This window comes from Pongo pygmaeus, chromosome 4 (genome assembly GCF_028885625.2).
Source record: "Pongo pygmaeus isolate AG05252 chromosome 4, NHGRI_mPonPyg2-v2.0_pri, whole genome shotgun sequence".
Classification (NCBI taxonomy): Eukaryota; Metazoa; Chordata; class Mammalia; order Primates; family Hominidae; genus Pongo; species Pongo pygmaeus.
In genome coordinates this window covers 162,111,558-162,130,008 of record NC_072377.2, presented here as the reverse complement: position 1 = coordinate 162,130,008, position 18,451 = coordinate 162,111,558, and the positions used below count along the sequence as shown (strand labels likewise).

Here is an 18,451-nt window from a genome sequence, read left to right as displayed (position 1 = left end):
AGATGACCTAGAATTGTGGTTTATAAAGCGGCCGAAGGTGAGGCTGCCCACCCAATTCACATGGACTCCACAATGGACTTAGCGCACGGTCACCTAACCTGAGAGGATCAGCGTGAGGAGGAACAACGCCACCTCTCCTCACTGGACCACTGAGGGCTGGCCACTCTTCAGAGAAGGAGGTGGACTCCTGCTGTCCTGCTGAGAGGACACGTGAGTCACTGCTGGGCTGGACAAGGGGCGTGGCTGTGCTCTGAGCCCTTTTGAACCTGGCAGCAAAGGGCGGATACAAAAGGGCTCAGAGCACCCTCGCGGCTCCCCTCCGGCCGGCACCTGTGTTCTGAAGGAATCCACCTGCCCAGGGATCTGGGGAGGGAGGAGGGGCTGAAGTGGCCCCTCGGCTCTCTGCCCGGGCTGGGCATCCTTGCGGGAGCCGAGAGACATTACGGCAGGCACTCACTTGGACTTGTTCTCTTCATAGTGAGCACTGGTCTTAATGTATCTGGCCAGCTCTATCTGCATGTCGCCGAAAAGGGGCACCACCTGCAGCTGCTGCAAAGGAAGCAAACACAGCTCGTGAGATGCTGAGGAGGGGCTGGGGTGGCCGCCTTCGCTGCCACCCCACTGTGGGAGGCAGGCCTCTGTGTGTACCTGGGGGCCAACCCCTAGTTTCTGCTTCCGATGATGCTACCATATGACTCTGAAGCCAAAAGGAGCCCTAGTCAGCATATAGGTCCTACGCTGCCTCCAACCAACTCTATGTTCTAGGCAATGGAGCCCAGAGAGGCAAAGTGACTTGTCCAAGATCACTCAGCCAACAGCATGTGTGAAGGCCAAGGACTGGATGGATGGCTGCTCAGTGCAGGGTCCTTTCCGCTCGAATCTTCCCTGGCTTAAAGCATCCTTGCTGTTATGATTTCTAGGCTAGAAGCAGGTGTCTGAGTGCTGTTGGTCTTCCTGAGAAAGTCTGTACTTTCAAAGCAATTAAAACCATAATAATACCTAACACCAGAGGGCAAACAACTCCCGACCAAAAACCAGGGCAAATGGCAGGGAGGCTGGTATTTATTATGTGCTTCTCATGCACTAGGTACTACGCCAAGCACTTTAAAAACAGTATCTCAAGCCACACAATAGCCCTGTGAAGTCTGCACTATTATCATTCCCATTTCAGAGAAGAAGAAACTGAAGCTTAAACAGCTTAAGTGATTTTTCATAAAGTCAGACCAGCTAGAAGTCAAGAAGCCAGGATTATACAACCCAGGGCTCTCAGTCATCTATGTAACCCCACTGAATCCTCCAGGGAAACTACAGAGCCGATACCCTTGGTATTCATATTTTTCAGACTTGGAACTCAGTTTCAGAATGATTTAGTGACTTTCCCAAAGTCATCCAGCTATTAAGTGGCAGAGCCAGACTTACATCCAGGCCTGCCAAGGGAGAGGTTGTATTCTCTTCTATCCTCATCTCATTCATGCTGACTTAGGGAAGATTTTGCAAGGGTCTCCCAAAATGAGCCCTATTTTCATCTGGGGCAACTCCAGAGGAAAGTAAAAGTTCCACCCTTGAAAACAAGCAAAGCCAAGGCACAGGATTCCTCTTAGTGACTTATGTTCCTTTTCCTTAACCTTGAAGAGTCAGTGGGACTCAGGCCCGATCTAGTGCCCTCCATGTCACACTACTAAGGAGTTCTGCTGTGAATATTAATCTGGGCTTTCCCATGTCTGACCTCTCAGACTTGCTCCATGCCTGCAGTGCCCAATGCTAGAATAAACTGAGAACATGGGAAGTTAATTCCAAAGTGTAAGATTCCTTTGTAAAATTCTAAGAGGCTTAGTTTAACTGCAAATTTTTAAAGATCTGGGGCCAAAAGATCAACTCTCAGAGGCACTGAAACAGAGTGAGTATATAATGGACGTTGCTAAGGCATTCTATCCAGAGGTAAGGGCAAGCTGAGGTGGCCCCTGGTGTACCAGGTGAGAGGCTGTGATTTTGCAAATGTGAACCAATTTAAAATCCAGTCTTTAATCATTCTACTTCTGCGAGCTCTGATTTATACTGGAAATTAGAGCAGGTGCTGTCTTCTGGGATGCACCTCTTTAAGTGACAAGGGACTTCAGGAAAAAAAAAAAAAGCAGCATTCAAAAAGAATCACAGGGCCTCCTCCTAGCCAAATCCCAGCTGAATCCTGAAACTTGAAACGATGTGTGGCTTTCATGCAGCAGCCTTCTAGGGCATAAATGCCTCCATCAATGGCAGCTGGAGGCCCTGCTGTTCTATTCTCCTCCTCTTCCTACTCTTGGGATCTTTGGAGCTACAGCTCAATTAAAAAACCTGACAGTTTTCTGGCTAATTTCATCCCTTTCCCCCAAAGACATCTTGGCGCTGGTAACCTCAGCCCTCTGCCCAGCCCCAGCCCCAGTTGCTGACCTTAAAGAATTTATCAATTTTGCTAAGATTAATTCTCTTCTTGGCATCCAGTTTGTAAATGTTACTGACATTTCCATCCATTAGGTAGAGGCCAAAGCCCATCACCTAGAATGAGAAGAGGGCAGAGCATAGAAACTAATCACATCCGCTGGAAAAGTTTAAAAACAAAAAGGTAGGTCTGTATATGTGTCACACACACACACACACCCTGTAGAGACACACATTATATTATAAAAACCTATGCATCTTCAAATAAAGGCAGGAAATATAAATCTAATTTCAACCAGAAATTTAGTGTATTACTACAGCAGCTACTTCTTCAGCCCTTACTATGGGCCAGAGTCTGTGCTCAGAGCTTTAATAAGCATTATTTTATCTTGAGTCAAGTTCTCTGAAATAAACTTATTCTATAGATGAGGAATCAGAGACACAGGGAGGTTAGACAGCTCGCCAAGGCCACACAGCGAAGGAGCAGAGACAGGAGCTGAACAGGATCTGTTGACAGTATTTCCGCATTTAGATCTTTCTGAGAGAAAGGGCTGCCCCTAGCTCCTTGCTGTATCCCAGAGTGTGGCACAATACAGGCATCTGATGAACACTTGAACAGTTAGTGAATGTGAAAGTATCCACTTCTTTCTCCACAGAAAGGACAATGTAAAGGTTTCCAAGGAGCCGCTGGTGACTTTAATTTTTAAAAAAAATCTCTTCCTGAATTTGCCCTCTGAGTGGGCTGACATTCTTGATTCCAAACCTTCTAATAGTCTCCTGAATGCTGGCTTGTTTTGCTCCTTTTAAAATGTATGTAGAAAGGGGGCCTGAGCAGCTGCGTGACCATGAAAAAGTCACTTCTCTCCATTCCTCTATTTCTCATCTGACACGAACAGGGTGGAGCAGGGTACTGCTAAGGTTGCTTCCTCTGTGGGTGCATTTATTGTGTTTTTTTGGTTTTGTTTTGTTTTTTGAGATGGTCTCACTCTGTTCCCTACCCCACCCCACCCGGGCTGGAGTGCAGTGGTGTGATCATGGCTCACTGGAGCCTCAACCTCCTGGGCTCAAGTGATTCTCTCACCTCAGCCTCCCGAGAAGCTGTGACTACAGGTGCACGCCACCACCCCTGGCTAATTTTTGTATTTGTCTGTAAAGATGGCGTTCCACTGTGTTGCCCAGGCTGGTCTCAAACTCCTGGGCTCAAGTGATCCCCCTGCCTTGGCCTCCCAAAGCGCTAGGATTACAGGCATGAGCCACTCTGTGGGTATATTTTGTTCTGCAGAATGAACTTCATCCTTTTCTGCATAAGAGCAGACAGTGCTCCACGGTGGCATCTGAGTTCACTAACACAAACTAACCATGTGGCAAAACCATGTGAAGGCCAGATTGAAGAGGGTGGGGAACAGAGAGGGAAGAAGGCAGGGAAGTCTGGGTGTGGAGGGCTGGAGAATTTGAAGGCCACATTAAGACTACTTGGTGGGCTGGTAGGTAGTGACTTAGCTTGTGGAAAGTTACAGCAATCATCCAGGCAAAGCACCAGGGGTGAGAGGGGTGTGTGAACTGTGAGTGGCTTCTCTGGATTTCTGATGTCGGGAGGAAGCCAGAGTAAACAAGTCTCAAAGCCACCCAGCCCTGCAAACTTAACTGAGGTGCTAAGACATGTAAGACAGGAGCACCAACATGGGCTGGGATTCTCAGAATAGCAGGAGAGACACTGAAGGAGAAAAAAGGAAAAACCATCAGAACGTTGAGAGGTGAGGATCTGGGACAGAATCAAAAGGGGCTCTGCAGCGTGTATAAAGAATGGGAGAAGGCTGTTCATGTCAGTGCTACAGCTGTGGGGTATAAGTTAGAGACAACCTAAGCTAACAATGGAATAATGGCTAAGGAAGGCTCATGGAAATCACATTATTTTGCAGCAGCATAACATAGTCAAATAAATTTAGTCACATGAGATAAAATGGATACATGGTCATGTAGATTGCAAATTTTGAAAATATATAAGCATAGAAAAAAAACTTAGAAGGACATACACAAAAATGCTGAAAGTAGGCCAGGTGCAGTGGCTCATGCACATAATTCCAGCACTTTTGGAGGCCGAGGTGGGCAGATTGCTTGAGCCCAGGAGTTCAAGACCAGCCTGGTCAACATAGGAAGACCCTGACTCTACAAAAAATTTAAAAAAAAAAATAGCTGAGTGTGGCGGCATGTGCCTGTAGTCCCAGGTGCTCGGGAAGCTGAGGTGGGAGGATCGCTCGAGCCTGGGAGTGGGAGGATCGCTCGAGCCTGGGAATTAGAGGCTGCAGTGAACCATGATTGTGCCACTGCACTCCAGCCTGGGAGACAGAATGAGACCCCACCTTGGAAAAGAAAATGCTAAAAGTGTTAACTCTTGGTGAAGAGATTGTGAGAGATTTAAATTTTTTTATGCTTTGCTGTATAGTCCAGATTTTCCAAAACAATACACATGACAATTTTGGAATGAAACGTGTGAACTGATGAAATAATTGTGATCAGTTTGGCAAAATGCAGCAAAAGCTTGAAGATTTATTTTGTTTTCTAGTATGGAGGTTCCTTAAAGAACTAAAAGTAGAATTACCATTTGATCCAGCAATCCTACTATGGGGTGTCTACCCAGACGAAAATAAGTTATTGTATGAGAAAGACAGTTGCACACATGTTTATAGCAGCACAATTCACAATTGCAAAAGTATGGAATCAACCTAAATGCCCGTCAACCAACAAGCAGATAAAGAAATGTGTTATATATATACATCACGAAATACTACTACTAAGCCATAAAAAGGAACAAAATAATGGCATTCACAGCAACCTGGATGGAGTTGGAGGCCATTATTCTAAGTAACGCAGGAATGAAAAACAAAATATTGTATGTTCTCATTTATAAGTGAGAGCTAAGCTACGAGGGTGTCCAGGCATAAGAATTATATAATAGACTTTGGAGAATTGGGGAAAAGGCAGGGAGGTGGGTGAGAGACTACACTTTGAGTACAGCGTACACTGCTTGGGTAACAGGTGCACCAAAATCTCAGAAATTACCAGCAAAGAACTTTTCCATGCAACAAAAAGCCACTTGCTTCCCCAAAAACTATTGAAATAAAAAAAAGATTTATTCTGTTTTTCCCTTTGAGCCAGCAATTTCTCTTCTAGGAAGTTTGCCTTGACAAAAAGATGTGCAGAAAAACTGCTACAAGGGTGTTCAATGAAGTTTAGCAAACAAATATCCAACCACAGGGAATATGTTACATGACAATGTTCCAATACAATGGAATACTTGGCAGTCATTACACATAACATTGTAGAAATAGCCTTAATGACATCTGGAAAGGTGACTACGGTATATTATATTACAGGAAAGGAACAGGTTACAAACCATCATGTGCTGTAAGATCTGTATCAATGTTTAAGAAAAAAGAAACATTGTTTTTTTAAAAAGGATTTTTAATAAGAAGAAGGTGAGAGGGTAAGCCCAGGCTCCATGGGTGTGGCCTCAGGGGAGTTTTACCTTGAGGAGCATATGTTTCTCACTGGGAGTCAGGTACATCTTGTTCTCGTAGTAATCCACACAGATGTTGACAATGTCAGCCAGCAGCTCCTCATAGCCTGGGATCACTTCAAGTTGCTGGTGGAGACACTGAACAGCAGCGCCACCCTCAGGTTAGGCAGCGCATGTATCCTGCGCCCTCACCTGCACCCCTGCAGAAGCCCCACAGCTGGCCGGTGTGGTCCCCGCTGATGGCCAGGAATCACAGCTCCAGGGAGGGGAGGCTGCAAGCCAGCTGGCACCTGATGCCTGAATCCTCTCCTTGATGTCCCCACAGTACTCCTGCACACCTCCCATGGCAAGGAACTCACTCCCCTATTTTATTCCCAGGCAGTTCTGATGGTTAGAAAGTGCTTTCCTGGCCTGAGCTAAAAAGCAGCTCAGTTTTACAGCAACAGGCTTCTTGTCATTTCAGCTCAGCTTGGAGGATGTGGGCTTATCTAGGATGTCTTCTCAGACAATGGCAGCAAAACCCCACCCAGGGGAGGAGAGCTGACGGTGGGGAGGGGGGCAGGTGTCTCCCTTCTGGCAGGACACAGCAGTAGAAAAACATCTATTAGAGAAGGGTCTGAGGTCCCCACCCCAGGCCCTTTCTCTCCAAAGGGACCAACCCTGCAGGATATGCAGAGGAGGGCACTGCTGGTACTTCCCACAGGCAAGAGAAAGAAAACCTGAGGCCTCAGTTACTGAACAGCTTTCTGCAGTTAACAAAGAGTGGCAAGGGCCCTGTCAACCCAAGGGCCTCCGTGATATGGATTTGAGCGTGAACACCCTTGGAAGATGGAGGATCCCCTCAGTTTTGGCCAGAGTCCTGCAGACATTCTTGCTAGAGACTGTTTAGGCTGAAGTGACAGTTATGCTTGTCTTGCTTATGTTGGGCAAAATGGGAAAATGGCAGCTGAGGGGTGTACCCTGGCAAAGCAGCGGCAGCAATAACAGCTATGTCTTCCTAGTCCCTGAACATCTGTCAGGATCTGCATGCTAAGGACTTTTCATATACTGGTATCATTTATTTCTCACAACGATCCTATGAGATGGGTTCTCATAATATTCTCAAAATAACAGACCTATTTTACAGGTGAGGAAACTGAGGCTTAGATTGGCCGCAAGTCTTACAGAGTGGGTCAGTGGTGGTCTAGGATTAGAAAACAAGGCTGCCTAACTCCAGACCCCACGTTCTCAACCCTGATGCAGGGTCAGAGCACTGGCTGAGAGGGCTTCACGAGCATGACAACTGGAGAGGGTGAATCGGCCACCTGGGGTTGGGAGGAGAGATTTAAGTCCTCAGCTACGTTTCACTCTCATGTAGGGCAGTGGAGATGGAAGCTGCAGACTAAGCTTGTCTGCTTGGGCTCATGGTCCACCCAACCTCTACACACCTACCTATAACCCCGAGACACCAGGCCAGGCCTAACAAGGAGTCTGCCCTCACCTGGGTGATCCTGTTGTGGTTGGCCAGGAACATGGAAAGGTTCTGCGACTCCTGGATAGACTGGGGATCTGCCATCTTCCGCAGGAACTGTGCTGCCCTGAAACGCAGATAGTGGGTGCTGCAGAGAGGACTGTCCAAGCGCAACAGCCTAAACCATGCCTCACGGACTCCCGTGCCCACCTAACCCAGAGTGACACCATTCTGGAAGTTAATGAGCTCTGAATATCCCAGGCAACACTAATGTCGAAACAGAGTGTGTTCTGAAGTCATTTGCTTTGGGGCTGTCTACACCGTTGTCATAAGGGCCCCTTAAATTAAAAGGCAGGAATGTACTAAAAATCTCTGAAATCTCAGAAAGTTTAAGGGGAACAAGCATCCCATCAACCAGCTGGGAGTGATAAAACAGGGAGTGAAATGATCATCCTTGTACCCTCCTGTGACCTCCAGTGAGGCTGCATGGTAAGTTATGGAGAAGCAGCGCAGGTAGGATGCTAGAATGCACTTGTTGTGTATTCTGTTATTTACAGGAAAACTTCAACATTTCCAAAGCAAAGCATTGTATGGAAAACAGAAGGCTATGGAACCTCACAGAATCGCAGGTGAAGGGATGATGGGCACAAGGAACACAAGCAGGACTTGATGAGAGAAAGCTGCGGCTGCCTGACTTCCCAGCCTAACCTGGGGATAGTGCCACCTGTGTCATCATGAACTGCGAAAACAGACAAGACACCCCACCTTGCTCATGACCTAGCTGGATGGCAGAGGATCTCATCTGTGGCCATGACAGAAGCAGGCTGGCTACAGGTGGGGAAAATTTGATAGAAGATATTATGCAATAAGCTACCCATAAAAACTTTGTAAAGTTGTCACTTCTAAGTCAGCCTTGAGATGGGGACCGGCCTGCTGGACACCACCAGATTTCACAGTTGACTTAGGAGGGTAAACTTGTGAGAATCAGTCTGTTTTCTCTGGTTACCTTGCAGCCCAGGAAGATGTCATTCAAGGAGGGTCTCTCTTTATCAGAGACACAGCAAATCCTTCTCAAGAGACTTTTGGGTGGCTGTATACTGGTTTCTGGAATGACTCCTCCCCCACTTTCAGTCCTCTTTTTTGTTTTAATTTAAAAAAAGAGACGGGGGCCTCATTATGGTCTCCAGGCTGGTCTTGAACTCCTGGGCTTAAGTGATCTGCCTGCTGTGGCCTCCCAAAGTGCTAGGATTATAGGTGTGAGACACCTCTCCTGGCTAACCTTCTTCTTCTTAAGAGCTGGCAGAGACCCTGGACTCCAAAGGCAAGCAACCATCCCATCAGGGTGTCTCCACCTCTACACCTCCAGTGACTGATAGAAGGTTTAGCATATGACTCAAGCTGATCAAAGGCAATCCTCCCTGGGACTTCCATGAAAGTATTTGGAAGGAGAAGCATCCCGTCCTTCCTTAGAAGCTGGGATTGCTGCACTGGCCTGAGGAAAGCTGCTGGAAGCCACCACGGACCTGAGAATGAAGTCAATGTAGAGGAGGAGGTTGAGCTGAGAGCTGGAGGCACTCAGGCTAACATCGTCATCCGAGTGCCTGCGTGCAGGTGTACCTGGACTTTCTGTGAGCCAATTCATTTCCTTCTTTTACATACGCTGTTTGAATTGGCTTTATGATTCTTGCAGAAAATGACTAATGTAACCATTTGGTGATGATCTTACTGGTCCCATATTACATGGGGCAACATAAAATGCTGCTGCTCCAGAGATGGGGGAACTGAGGATTTGATTCCATCTTGAGACATATAACTCTACAAAGATCAAGTTCTTCCAAGGCCTAGCTCTATGCCCTGTTCCTCAAACCACATTGAATCAGGCCAAGCCTCACTATGTTTGGGGGATGGCTAGTTTGGTATCAAAGAAAAAGCAGGTGAGAGGGGCTCCATTCTCTTCCTCCACTTGGCAGGCAGCCCTGGAGGAGGGGCCTGGATGGGGAAAGGGGAGAGGGGGAGGTTGCCCTGACCTCTTGTAGGCAGAGTGGTCGTTCTTGACGCTGCACTTCATGTTCTTTAGCTCATCCAGGACAGCAAACATGTTGATGAACTTGCCCAGGGTCAGGAGGTAGGCCTCAGAGACAAAGTCCTTCCTGCGCTCGGCGTGGCACAGCCGCTTCACCTCGCTGCAGAACCGCTCGATGGCCTTGCGCTGGGGGAAGAGGGGCAGCGAGTAAGGTCCACTGTGTTCCCTTGTTGGGGCAGGGTCCAGGCTCCTCTAGGGCCCTCCTCAGAGCCAGCCCTCTGGAGAAAGGCAAATCTGCCAGGCAATTTTTCTCAGAGGAGTCCTTAAATCCGAAGCTGATTTTTTTTTTTTTTTTTTTTTTTTGAGACGGAGTCTTATTTCGTCACCAGGCTGGAGTGCAGTGGCGCGATCTCGGCTCACTGCAACCTCCGCTTCCCAGGTTCAAGCAATTCTCCTGCCTCAGCCTCCCGAGTAGCTGGGATTATAGGCGCGTGCCACCACGCCCAGCTAATTTTTCTATTTTTAGTAGAGACAGGGTTTCACCATGTTGGTCAGGCTGGTCTCAATCTCGTGACCTCGTGATCCACCCGCCTTGGCCTCCCAAAGTGCTGGGATTGATTACAGGCATGAGCCACTGTGCCTGGCCTGAAGCTGATTTCTTGAGGGGAGCCTGGAACCTGTCCCCAAGTGACTCAAACCAATGCATTCATTCAACATACACTGGCTGAGCATTGTGTCTTATTCATTTTGGCATTCCCAGCACCTAGGACAGTTTCAGGTACCAGTCGATAAGAAGGTAGAGACCAAGAGTGAGAGACATGCAGAGAGGAAAAGAGGTTCATTCACCCAGTAGCTATTTAATGGCCATCTACTATGTGCCAGGCACCATTCTAGGTCCTGGGGTAGAGCAGGAAACAAAAGAGAAAAACAGGCAAGCAAGCAAATTCTGCCTTCAGGAACTTACATTCTAGTTTTTTGTTTTGTTTTGTTTTGGAGATGGAGTTTCACTGTTACCCAGGCTGGAGTGCAGTGGTGCAATCTCGGCTCACTGCAACCTCCGCCTCTCGGGTTCAAGTGATTCTCCTGCCCATGCCTCCTAGGTAGGTGAGATTACCACCATGCCCAGCTAAGTTTTTGTATTTTTAGTACAGACTGGATTTCACCATATTGGCCAGGCTGGTCTCGAACTCCTGACCTCAAGTGATCTGCCTGCCTCGGCCTCCGAAAGTGCTGGGATTACAGGCATGAGCCACCACGCCTGGCCTAGGAGTTTACATTCTAGTGAGAGAAGACAGAAAACAATACATAGATCTATTAGAACATGGTGTGTGCTATGGAGAAAAATAAAGAAGGAAAGCTTGAGGAGAAGGGCTCAGAGGGGTTGTCCTTCTAAGCAGGAAGATCAGAGATGGAATCCTCAAGAAGTGACTTTCAGGAAAAGAAGCTGAAAGAGGAGGGAAAAGAGGCTTATGGGGTAACTCGATGGTCAGTGTGAAGGCCCTGAGGCATATTCCAGGGATGGGAAGGAAGCTAGGGTGGCTGAAGTGGAGTGAGTGCAGGAAGGAGGCAGAGAGATGAGGTCAGGGCACTGGCTCTTGTAGGCCTTTGTGAGGGCTCAGGCTTGGACATTGCATGAGCGGGGGAGATATGGGAGGTTCTGAGGCCAGATAACATGGCCTGAATTATATTTTAAAAGAGTCACATTGGCTGCTGTGGGGAGAACAGACTCTAGGGTGCAAAGATAGACATGAGAGAATAGTTAAGTGGGTATTTAAAGGCTTAAAGGTGGGGTTACCATCTGACCCAAAAATTCCACTCCTAGGTCTCTACTTGAGAGACATGAAAACATACGTCCACACAAAAACTTGTATGTGAATGATCAATGTTTCTTCATAATAGCCCCAAAGTGGAAATAAACCAATGTCCATCAACTGATGAATGAATAGATAAAATGTGGTATATCCATACAATGGAATAGTATTCAGTCCCAAAAAGGAATGAAATTCTGACACATGCTGTAACATGGATGACCCTTAAAAACATAATGCTAACTGAAGAGAGCCAGATGGACACAAAAGACCGCATGTTATATGATTCAGTTTATATGAAATGTCCAGAATAGGCAAATCCATGGAGGCATAAAGTAGCTTAGTGGTTGCCTTGGGCTGGGATGGGGGAGGAGATGAGGGTATTATGGGGTGATGGCCAAAGGGTGTGGGATTTCTTTTTGGGGTAATGAAGATGTTCTAAAATTGATTGTGGGCCGGGTGTGGTGGCTCACGTCTGTAATCCCAGAACTTTGGGAGACCAAGGTGGGTGGATCACTTGAGGCCAGGAGTTCGAGACCAGCCTGGCCAACATGGAGAAACCCCTTATCCACTAAATATATATATATATAATTAGCTGGTTGTGGTGGCACACACCTGTGGTCCTGGCTACTCAGGAGGGAGGCTGAGGCAGGAGAATCACTTGAACCCAGGAAGCTGAGGTTGCAGTGAGCCAAGATAGTGTCATTGCACTCCAGCCTGAGCAACAGACACAGACTGTCTCAAAAATAAATAAGTAAATAAATAAAACTGATTGTCGTGATGAATGTACAACTCTGTGAATATATTAAAAACTGCTAAATTATCCACTTTAAGTGGGCAAATTATATGGTATATGTTAAGCATATCTCTATAAAACTGGTACCAAAAATTTTAAAAGGCAGTTGAACAGCAACAACAAAAAGAGGCTACTGAGGTAACCCAGAAAGAGCAAGAAAGAAAGAGGAGGAAGAAAAGGAAAGCAGGGAAGGAAGGGGGAAGAGAAATGATGGCCCCGATTGAGCTCCACTCCGCTTCCACGGGCCTGAGAGGCCCAACCAGCCAGTCAGTCCTTTCCTTCAAAGACTGAACTAAGTCACACTTTCTCCTTCCAGAGTCTAAATCCAACTAAACTCTGTGAGGATGAAAATGGTCCATATCTGCACTGTCCAATATGACAGCCACCATCACACGTGGCCACTCAGCACTTGCAACGTGCCTAGGATTACTGAGGAATTGAATTTTTCATGTTGTCTCGTTTTATTTTTTTTCAACCTACCTCGTGCTTTGATTTTAAAATTTTATTTTTACTTATTTTTAATTTTAATCTTTATGTTTTTCATGTTGTCACTTTTTAATTAATGTAAGTACCCACATGTGGCTAATGGCTATGGCACTGGACAGCAGAGTTCTAAATTATTCCAGATCCTCCCTTCTGTAAATACCTCTTGTCAGGAGACTCTCAGTTTCACAGTTAATCAGTTTCTGGATAGTTCTTCTCTCTTGGCCCTGCCTTCCCAAAGATTTTGGGCTCCCGAAGGCAGGTCCATGATGCTAACAGCAGCTGCAATTTGTGAAACCTACTCTGACCAGGGTCCTTCTTGGCTCTTTACAAACAGACCTCATTTATTCTCACTATAAACCTGTGAAGCCGGTCCTTTGCAAGGTGAAAAACCCCAAGGTGTCAGAGACGTTAAACAACTCACAAGCACATAGTTAGAGAGTGAAAGGGCCAGAGATGTGACTTGGGCTTCTCTGCCTCCAAAGGCCATGCTCCCCACCTAGGCTACATATCCACACCCCACCTTCCCATTTCCCTCACACCCAGGCACTTCATTTTCTTAAACACAGCAAGCTCCTTCCAGCCTCAGCCTCAAGGCTTTTGCCTCTGTGGTACCTTCTGCCTGAAACCCTTTCCTCCTGGTCATCACACGTCAGCCTCTCTCTCTCTCTTGAGTCTCAGCTCAAATGCCACCTCCTGAGAGGCTGTCCCTAAAGCAGCACTCACATCACAGGCACTCTATAACCCAGACTTTTTCAAAATGTTATTTTACTCATAGCACTTATTATCCCCTGAATATTAATGTGTATTGCTTATTGTCTCTCTCTCTCCTCCTACACAAAACGCACTCACATACTCACTAGGATGAAAATTCCACGAGGGTGGGGAGACTCATCCATCTTGCTCACCCAGGGGTGTGTAGGGCACAGTCAAAAAATATTTGCTTAGTGAATAAGTAACATGGCACAAAACTGCAGACCCCAGTGGTTAGAAAACTAGGGGCCTTTTCAGTTCTCCAGATGCAGACCTGCCCCTCCCCACTCACCTGAAAATACATGAACTTCATGAGCTTGGTGACTTCCGGCTCCAGCACCTCCACTGTCTTCTCATAGATCTCTACTCGGTTGGGCTGCTCATTGCATTTCACCTGTGGGGGATGGTGGGGACACACACATCCCGGTTTGCCCAGGAAGTCCTGGTTTACACCTGTTGTCTTATTACTGCTTTTTGTTTTGTTTTGTTTTTGAGACAGGGTCTTGCTCTGTTGTCCAGGCTAGAGTGCAGTGGCATGATCATGGCTCACTGAAACCTCAACCTCCCAGGCTCAAGTGATCCTCTCAACTCAGCCTGCCAAGTAGGTAGGACTTCAGGCATGCACCATCACATCCAGCTAATTTTTGTAGTTTGTGTAGGGATGGCATCTCACTATGTTGCCCAGGCTGGTCTTGAACTCTTGGGCTCAAGCAATCCTCCCACCTCAGCCTCCCAAACTGCTGGGATTGCAGGTGTGAGCCACCATGCACGGCCCTGCTGTCTTATTAATAGGGCCCTTTTTCACTCTCAAATATACCTGATTTTGGATGATAACTGATATGCTCATCCTGGTGAGAGGAGACTTGGGTAGCCCCTGCTTCACCAATCTGGCAGGGGGCAGAAGTGCTCCCCAGACATTGGCTGCAGGAAAGGAACCAGTTGGTCCCAAGAACAGAACCCTCCTTCCTTTTTCTCAGTTCTGTGCCCTGTCCGTGAGCTACTGACATGTTCACATTGATCTGCAAGCTCTCCCTCCTTCAGTCTTTCCCCTGTCCACACTCTGGCGGAGTCCAGCTGGATTCTAAGCAGAGAGAAATGTTCTTTCCATTGTTCTGGATACACCTGGGACAAAGCTCCCCTAGACCTACCCAGGCCCATTTCCCCTGCTCTGCAGTTTTCACCAGTGTGCACATCAGAATCCCATGGCAGACATCCTCACAACGCACACGCCAAGGCTGCTAATGGATACACGGGATCTGAAGAGCGAGCCAAGGTAAGCACAGGGACATTTTTCACACTATTGCTTAGAAAGTCTTAAAGTGGCAGCATCATGCTAAATACCCACCAGTCGACGATTAAGTGGATAAAATATGCTGCAATCCCATAATATCACTGTGAGCTGTTAGAAGGAATGAGACAGTTCTATGTAACCAGGAAACAAAGTCACCACAAACAGGTGAAAAAAGTGACAGAATAATCAGGTCCCATTTTTGTTAAGTGAAACAAAACAGCATGTGTGCTCATATATAAGACAGACATAGAAAATCTGAAAGGATGCAAACCAAATTGTTAATAGTAGTTGTTGCTGGGGCCTAGAATTAGAAGGAAGGGAGAGGAATAGTTTCTGTTTACTTTACACACCTGTGGCTTGCTGATTTTGTTGCCATGGGACCCACTAATTACATGATGATGGTACTGATGGTAATAAAAATATCTGTATGTGTGTCAACATAACAAAAGTCAGTAATTAAGTGGGAAAAAAGCAAGCGGCAGAACAATATAAACACAAAACATTTTTGTAAATAATAATTTACAAAATAATATTCATGCCAGGAAAAAGATCCAGAAGAATATGTCACAAAGTGTACATGACCATCGTATGGCGGGAGGTGGGTTTGGGTGGTTGGGGTGAGGCAGTGGGAATAACTTGCTTTTTACTTCATACCCTCTGCAGTGGTTTTGGTGTCATGTAGTTACCATATACTGCTTTGGAAATAAAATATATTGAACAAATGTGTTTTAAGTCCCTCGACATGCGTCCCTGTCATCACTTTCATGGGAAGCTCTCTGAATGTCTTCCAGGTTCTTCCTTGGATAAGAGGACCTGCTTTACTCCCTACCGCGTGGAAAAAAAAGCTCAGCTCTCTGGTTTGGGGATGAAGTAGGGGTTAGTAATGCCCTCTGGAGGGGAAAGAAACACACAACAAGGACAGTCTCACCTGGGGAATGGCCCGGGAACAGCTGCGCCAGGTGTACAGCATGACTGCATACTCATGTCCTTCCTCCAGCATCTCATTCTGAAATGGTAAAACAGCCTTAGCAGGGAGGAACCAGACGGGTGCCACCAGGCTTCAAAAGCTCCCAGATCCTCACTACTTATGGTATGGTCCATGGACCCGCAGCACGGACATCACTTGGGGACCTTACTGGAAATGGAGAATCTCAGGTCCCTCCCTGGGCCTCTGCAATAAGAATGTGCATTTCAACAAAATTCCCAGATGACTCACATACACAATGAGTTTGAGAAGAACTCATCCTCAGGCCACATCTTCCCAAACAGATGGATGGCTACCTTAGAAAGAATGGGGCAGAGCTATGTGCCCCCTAGATATAATGTTAGCAAGAAAATAAGCAACTAGCAAAACAGTATGTACAGCAGATAGGTTAAAAAACAAAACAGAAATAGTTATGAAAGTATATTATCAAATCTGCCTTTGCAAAGATTATGACAGTGAGAGAAATCTGACATAGTTGACTCCATCTTGCTTCTAACCTCCAAGCTGTCCTTGGTCATTCCTGGATGTAGGCTAAGCTAACTTTGGGAGGAATTTCGTCAACAATTTAACCTTAAAGCAAGGATGATAATAGCCCTTTCCAAAACTAAACTGCCTTTGTAAAACTAATGAAAGGCCACAAGGTTAGGATTATGAGAGGTGTGTGAATTCTGCTTAAGATGTAGGCATACTTTCCATAATCCCTTACTACTCAGGACTCATGTGGCCAGAGGTCACAAGATTTGTGCCTTCCCCAATTGCTCTTACCAATACCAACACTATTGTAGAATGTAAGACTGGTCTTTTGAGAAGTTCTTCAGACTGACTCCACTTGGACTTTTGGGACTCGACTGGTCCAATGGCCCCCACCCAGATGCAGCCTCAGCACATGAGGCCTGTTTTCCACACTCCATGACTGCATCCCCAATCAATCAGCACTCATTCCCTAGCCCCATGCCCACCAAACTATCCTGGAAAAAGTCTAACCTCTAAGCCTTTGGGGAGACTGATTTGCATAATAACTGTCTCCTTTGTGGCCAGCCTCATATTGATTAAACTCTTTCTTTACTGCAATACCACTGTCTTAGTGAATCGGTTTTGTCTGTGCAGTGGACAGGAAAAACCCGTCAGGTGATTACATTATTATGTATTGAAAAAAATTTTCAGTGCAACATGCACCAAGCTGTTATTCATAGCTTGATGCATGTTGCACTGAAATTTTTTCAGTGCAAGCTCTCTGTGAGGCTGGATTGTTTTGCGTCACTTTTTAAAAAGTCATATAGCACTATAATTTTCACACTTTTATAACAGCCCATGTACTATCTCATAAGCAGGAAAATGATTAATATCAATTTTTAATAATAAGCAGAGCAGATGGGAAAACCAACAACAGCATGAAAAAAGAACGTGAAAAAATACAGTGATGACTCATCTCACTGAGGAATTGCTACTGTGGAAAGAGACCTAAACTCAAGGTCCAAATACCTGGACTCAAGGCTGGGCGTGGTGGTTCACACCTGTAATCCTAGCACTTTGAAAGGCTGAAGTGGATGGATCATCTGACCTCAGGAGTTCAAGATGAGCCTGGCCAAAATGGCAAAACCCCGTCTCTACTAAAAATACAAAAATTAGCCAGGTGTGGTAGCGGGTGCCTGCAATCTCAGCTACTCCGGAGGCTGAGGCAGGAGACTTGCATGAACTCGGGAGGCAGAGGCTGCAATGAGCTTAGATTGCACCATTGCACTCCAGCCTGGGCAACAGAGCAAGACTCCATCTCAAACAAACAAACATACATACATACATACATACATATATACATACATACATATCTGGGCTCAAATCCCAGCTTCATCACTTATTAGCCCTTTAGTCTACTGTAAATCACTTATCCTAAAATTCTCCACTTAGTCATCTGTTAACTCATGATAATAATAATAATAATAATAATAATAATAATCTCATAGAATTTTATGAGAATTAAATGGAACACATACACATACTCTTGGTAATCTGTGAAGTGAGTAAGGAAAATAAGCTGGCAGTGTCACAACACGTTAACCACAGAGTTACATTCGACCCAGTAATTCTTGGGTATGTGTATACCCAAGAGAACTGAAAACATATGTCCACACAGAAAAATGTGTAGATTCAAGATTTGCATGTAACACAAATGTTCATAGCAGCATTATTCAAAATAGCCCAATAACCAGAATGTCCATCAATGGATGGATGGATAAATAAAATGTGGCATATCCATACAATTAATTATTTGGCAATACAAAGTAATGAACTACCGATACACGCTACCACGTGGATTAACTTTGAAAATATTATGCTGGCCAGGCGCAGTGGCTCACGTCTGTAATCCCAGCGCTTCGGGAGGCCGAGGCAAGTGGATCACCTTTGGTCAGGAGTTCGAGGCCAGCCTGACGAACATGGAGAAACCCTGTTTCTACTAAAAATACAAAGCTAGCCGGGCGTGGTGGCGCATGCCTATAATCCCAGCTACTCGGGAGGCTGAGGCAGAAGAATCGCTTGAATCCTGGAGGTGGAGGTTGCAGTGAGCCAAGATCGTGCCATTGCACTCCAGCCTGGGCAATAAGAGCAAAACTCGTCTCAAAAATATAAAAATAAAAAGAAAAAAAGAAAAAAGAAAAAGAAAGAAAACATTATGCTAAGCAAAAGAAGCCAGACACAAAAGGTCCATATTGGATTATTTATTTAGATGAAAATAGGCAAATCCATAGAAACAGAAAGTATATTAGTGACTGCCAGGAGGTGGCGGGGTGAGAGGAATTGGGATTGACTGCTAACAGGTCCAGGGTATCTTTTAGGGGTGATGAAAATTAGGTAGTAGCCGTGGCTGTATAACATTGTGAATATGCTAAAAACTACTGAATTGTACACTTTAAATGGAAATACACCTTGAAAAA

General features: G+C 45.9%; 1 protein-coding gene across 2 annotated transcripts in view; it reads right to left on the bottom strand.

Moving 5' to 3' along the window:
* Window positions 1-18,451, bottom strand: part of CYFIP2 (cytoplasmic FMR1 interacting protein 2) — a 134,444-nt gene that overhangs the window by 90,147 nt on the left and 25,846 nt on the right. For both annotated transcript variants that reach the window (XM_054489079.2, XM_054489080.2), the window contains exons 4-10: window positions 15,465-15,542; window positions 13,538-13,639; window positions 9,410-9,591; window positions 7,413-7,509; window positions 5,942-6,070; window positions 2,428-2,532; window positions 458-549 (exon numbers count right to left, since the gene is read on the bottom strand). In XM_054489079.2, the coding sequence (XP_054345054.1) occupies window positions 458-549; window positions 2,428-2,532; window positions 5,942-6,070; window positions 7,413-7,509; window positions 9,410-9,591; window positions 13,538-13,639; window positions 15,465-15,542 (785 nt within the window). The remainder of the gene's footprint in view (window positions 1-457; window positions 550-2,427; window positions 2,533-5,941; window positions 6,071-7,412; window positions 7,510-9,409; window positions 9,592-13,537; window positions 13,640-15,464; window positions 15,543-18,451) is intronic.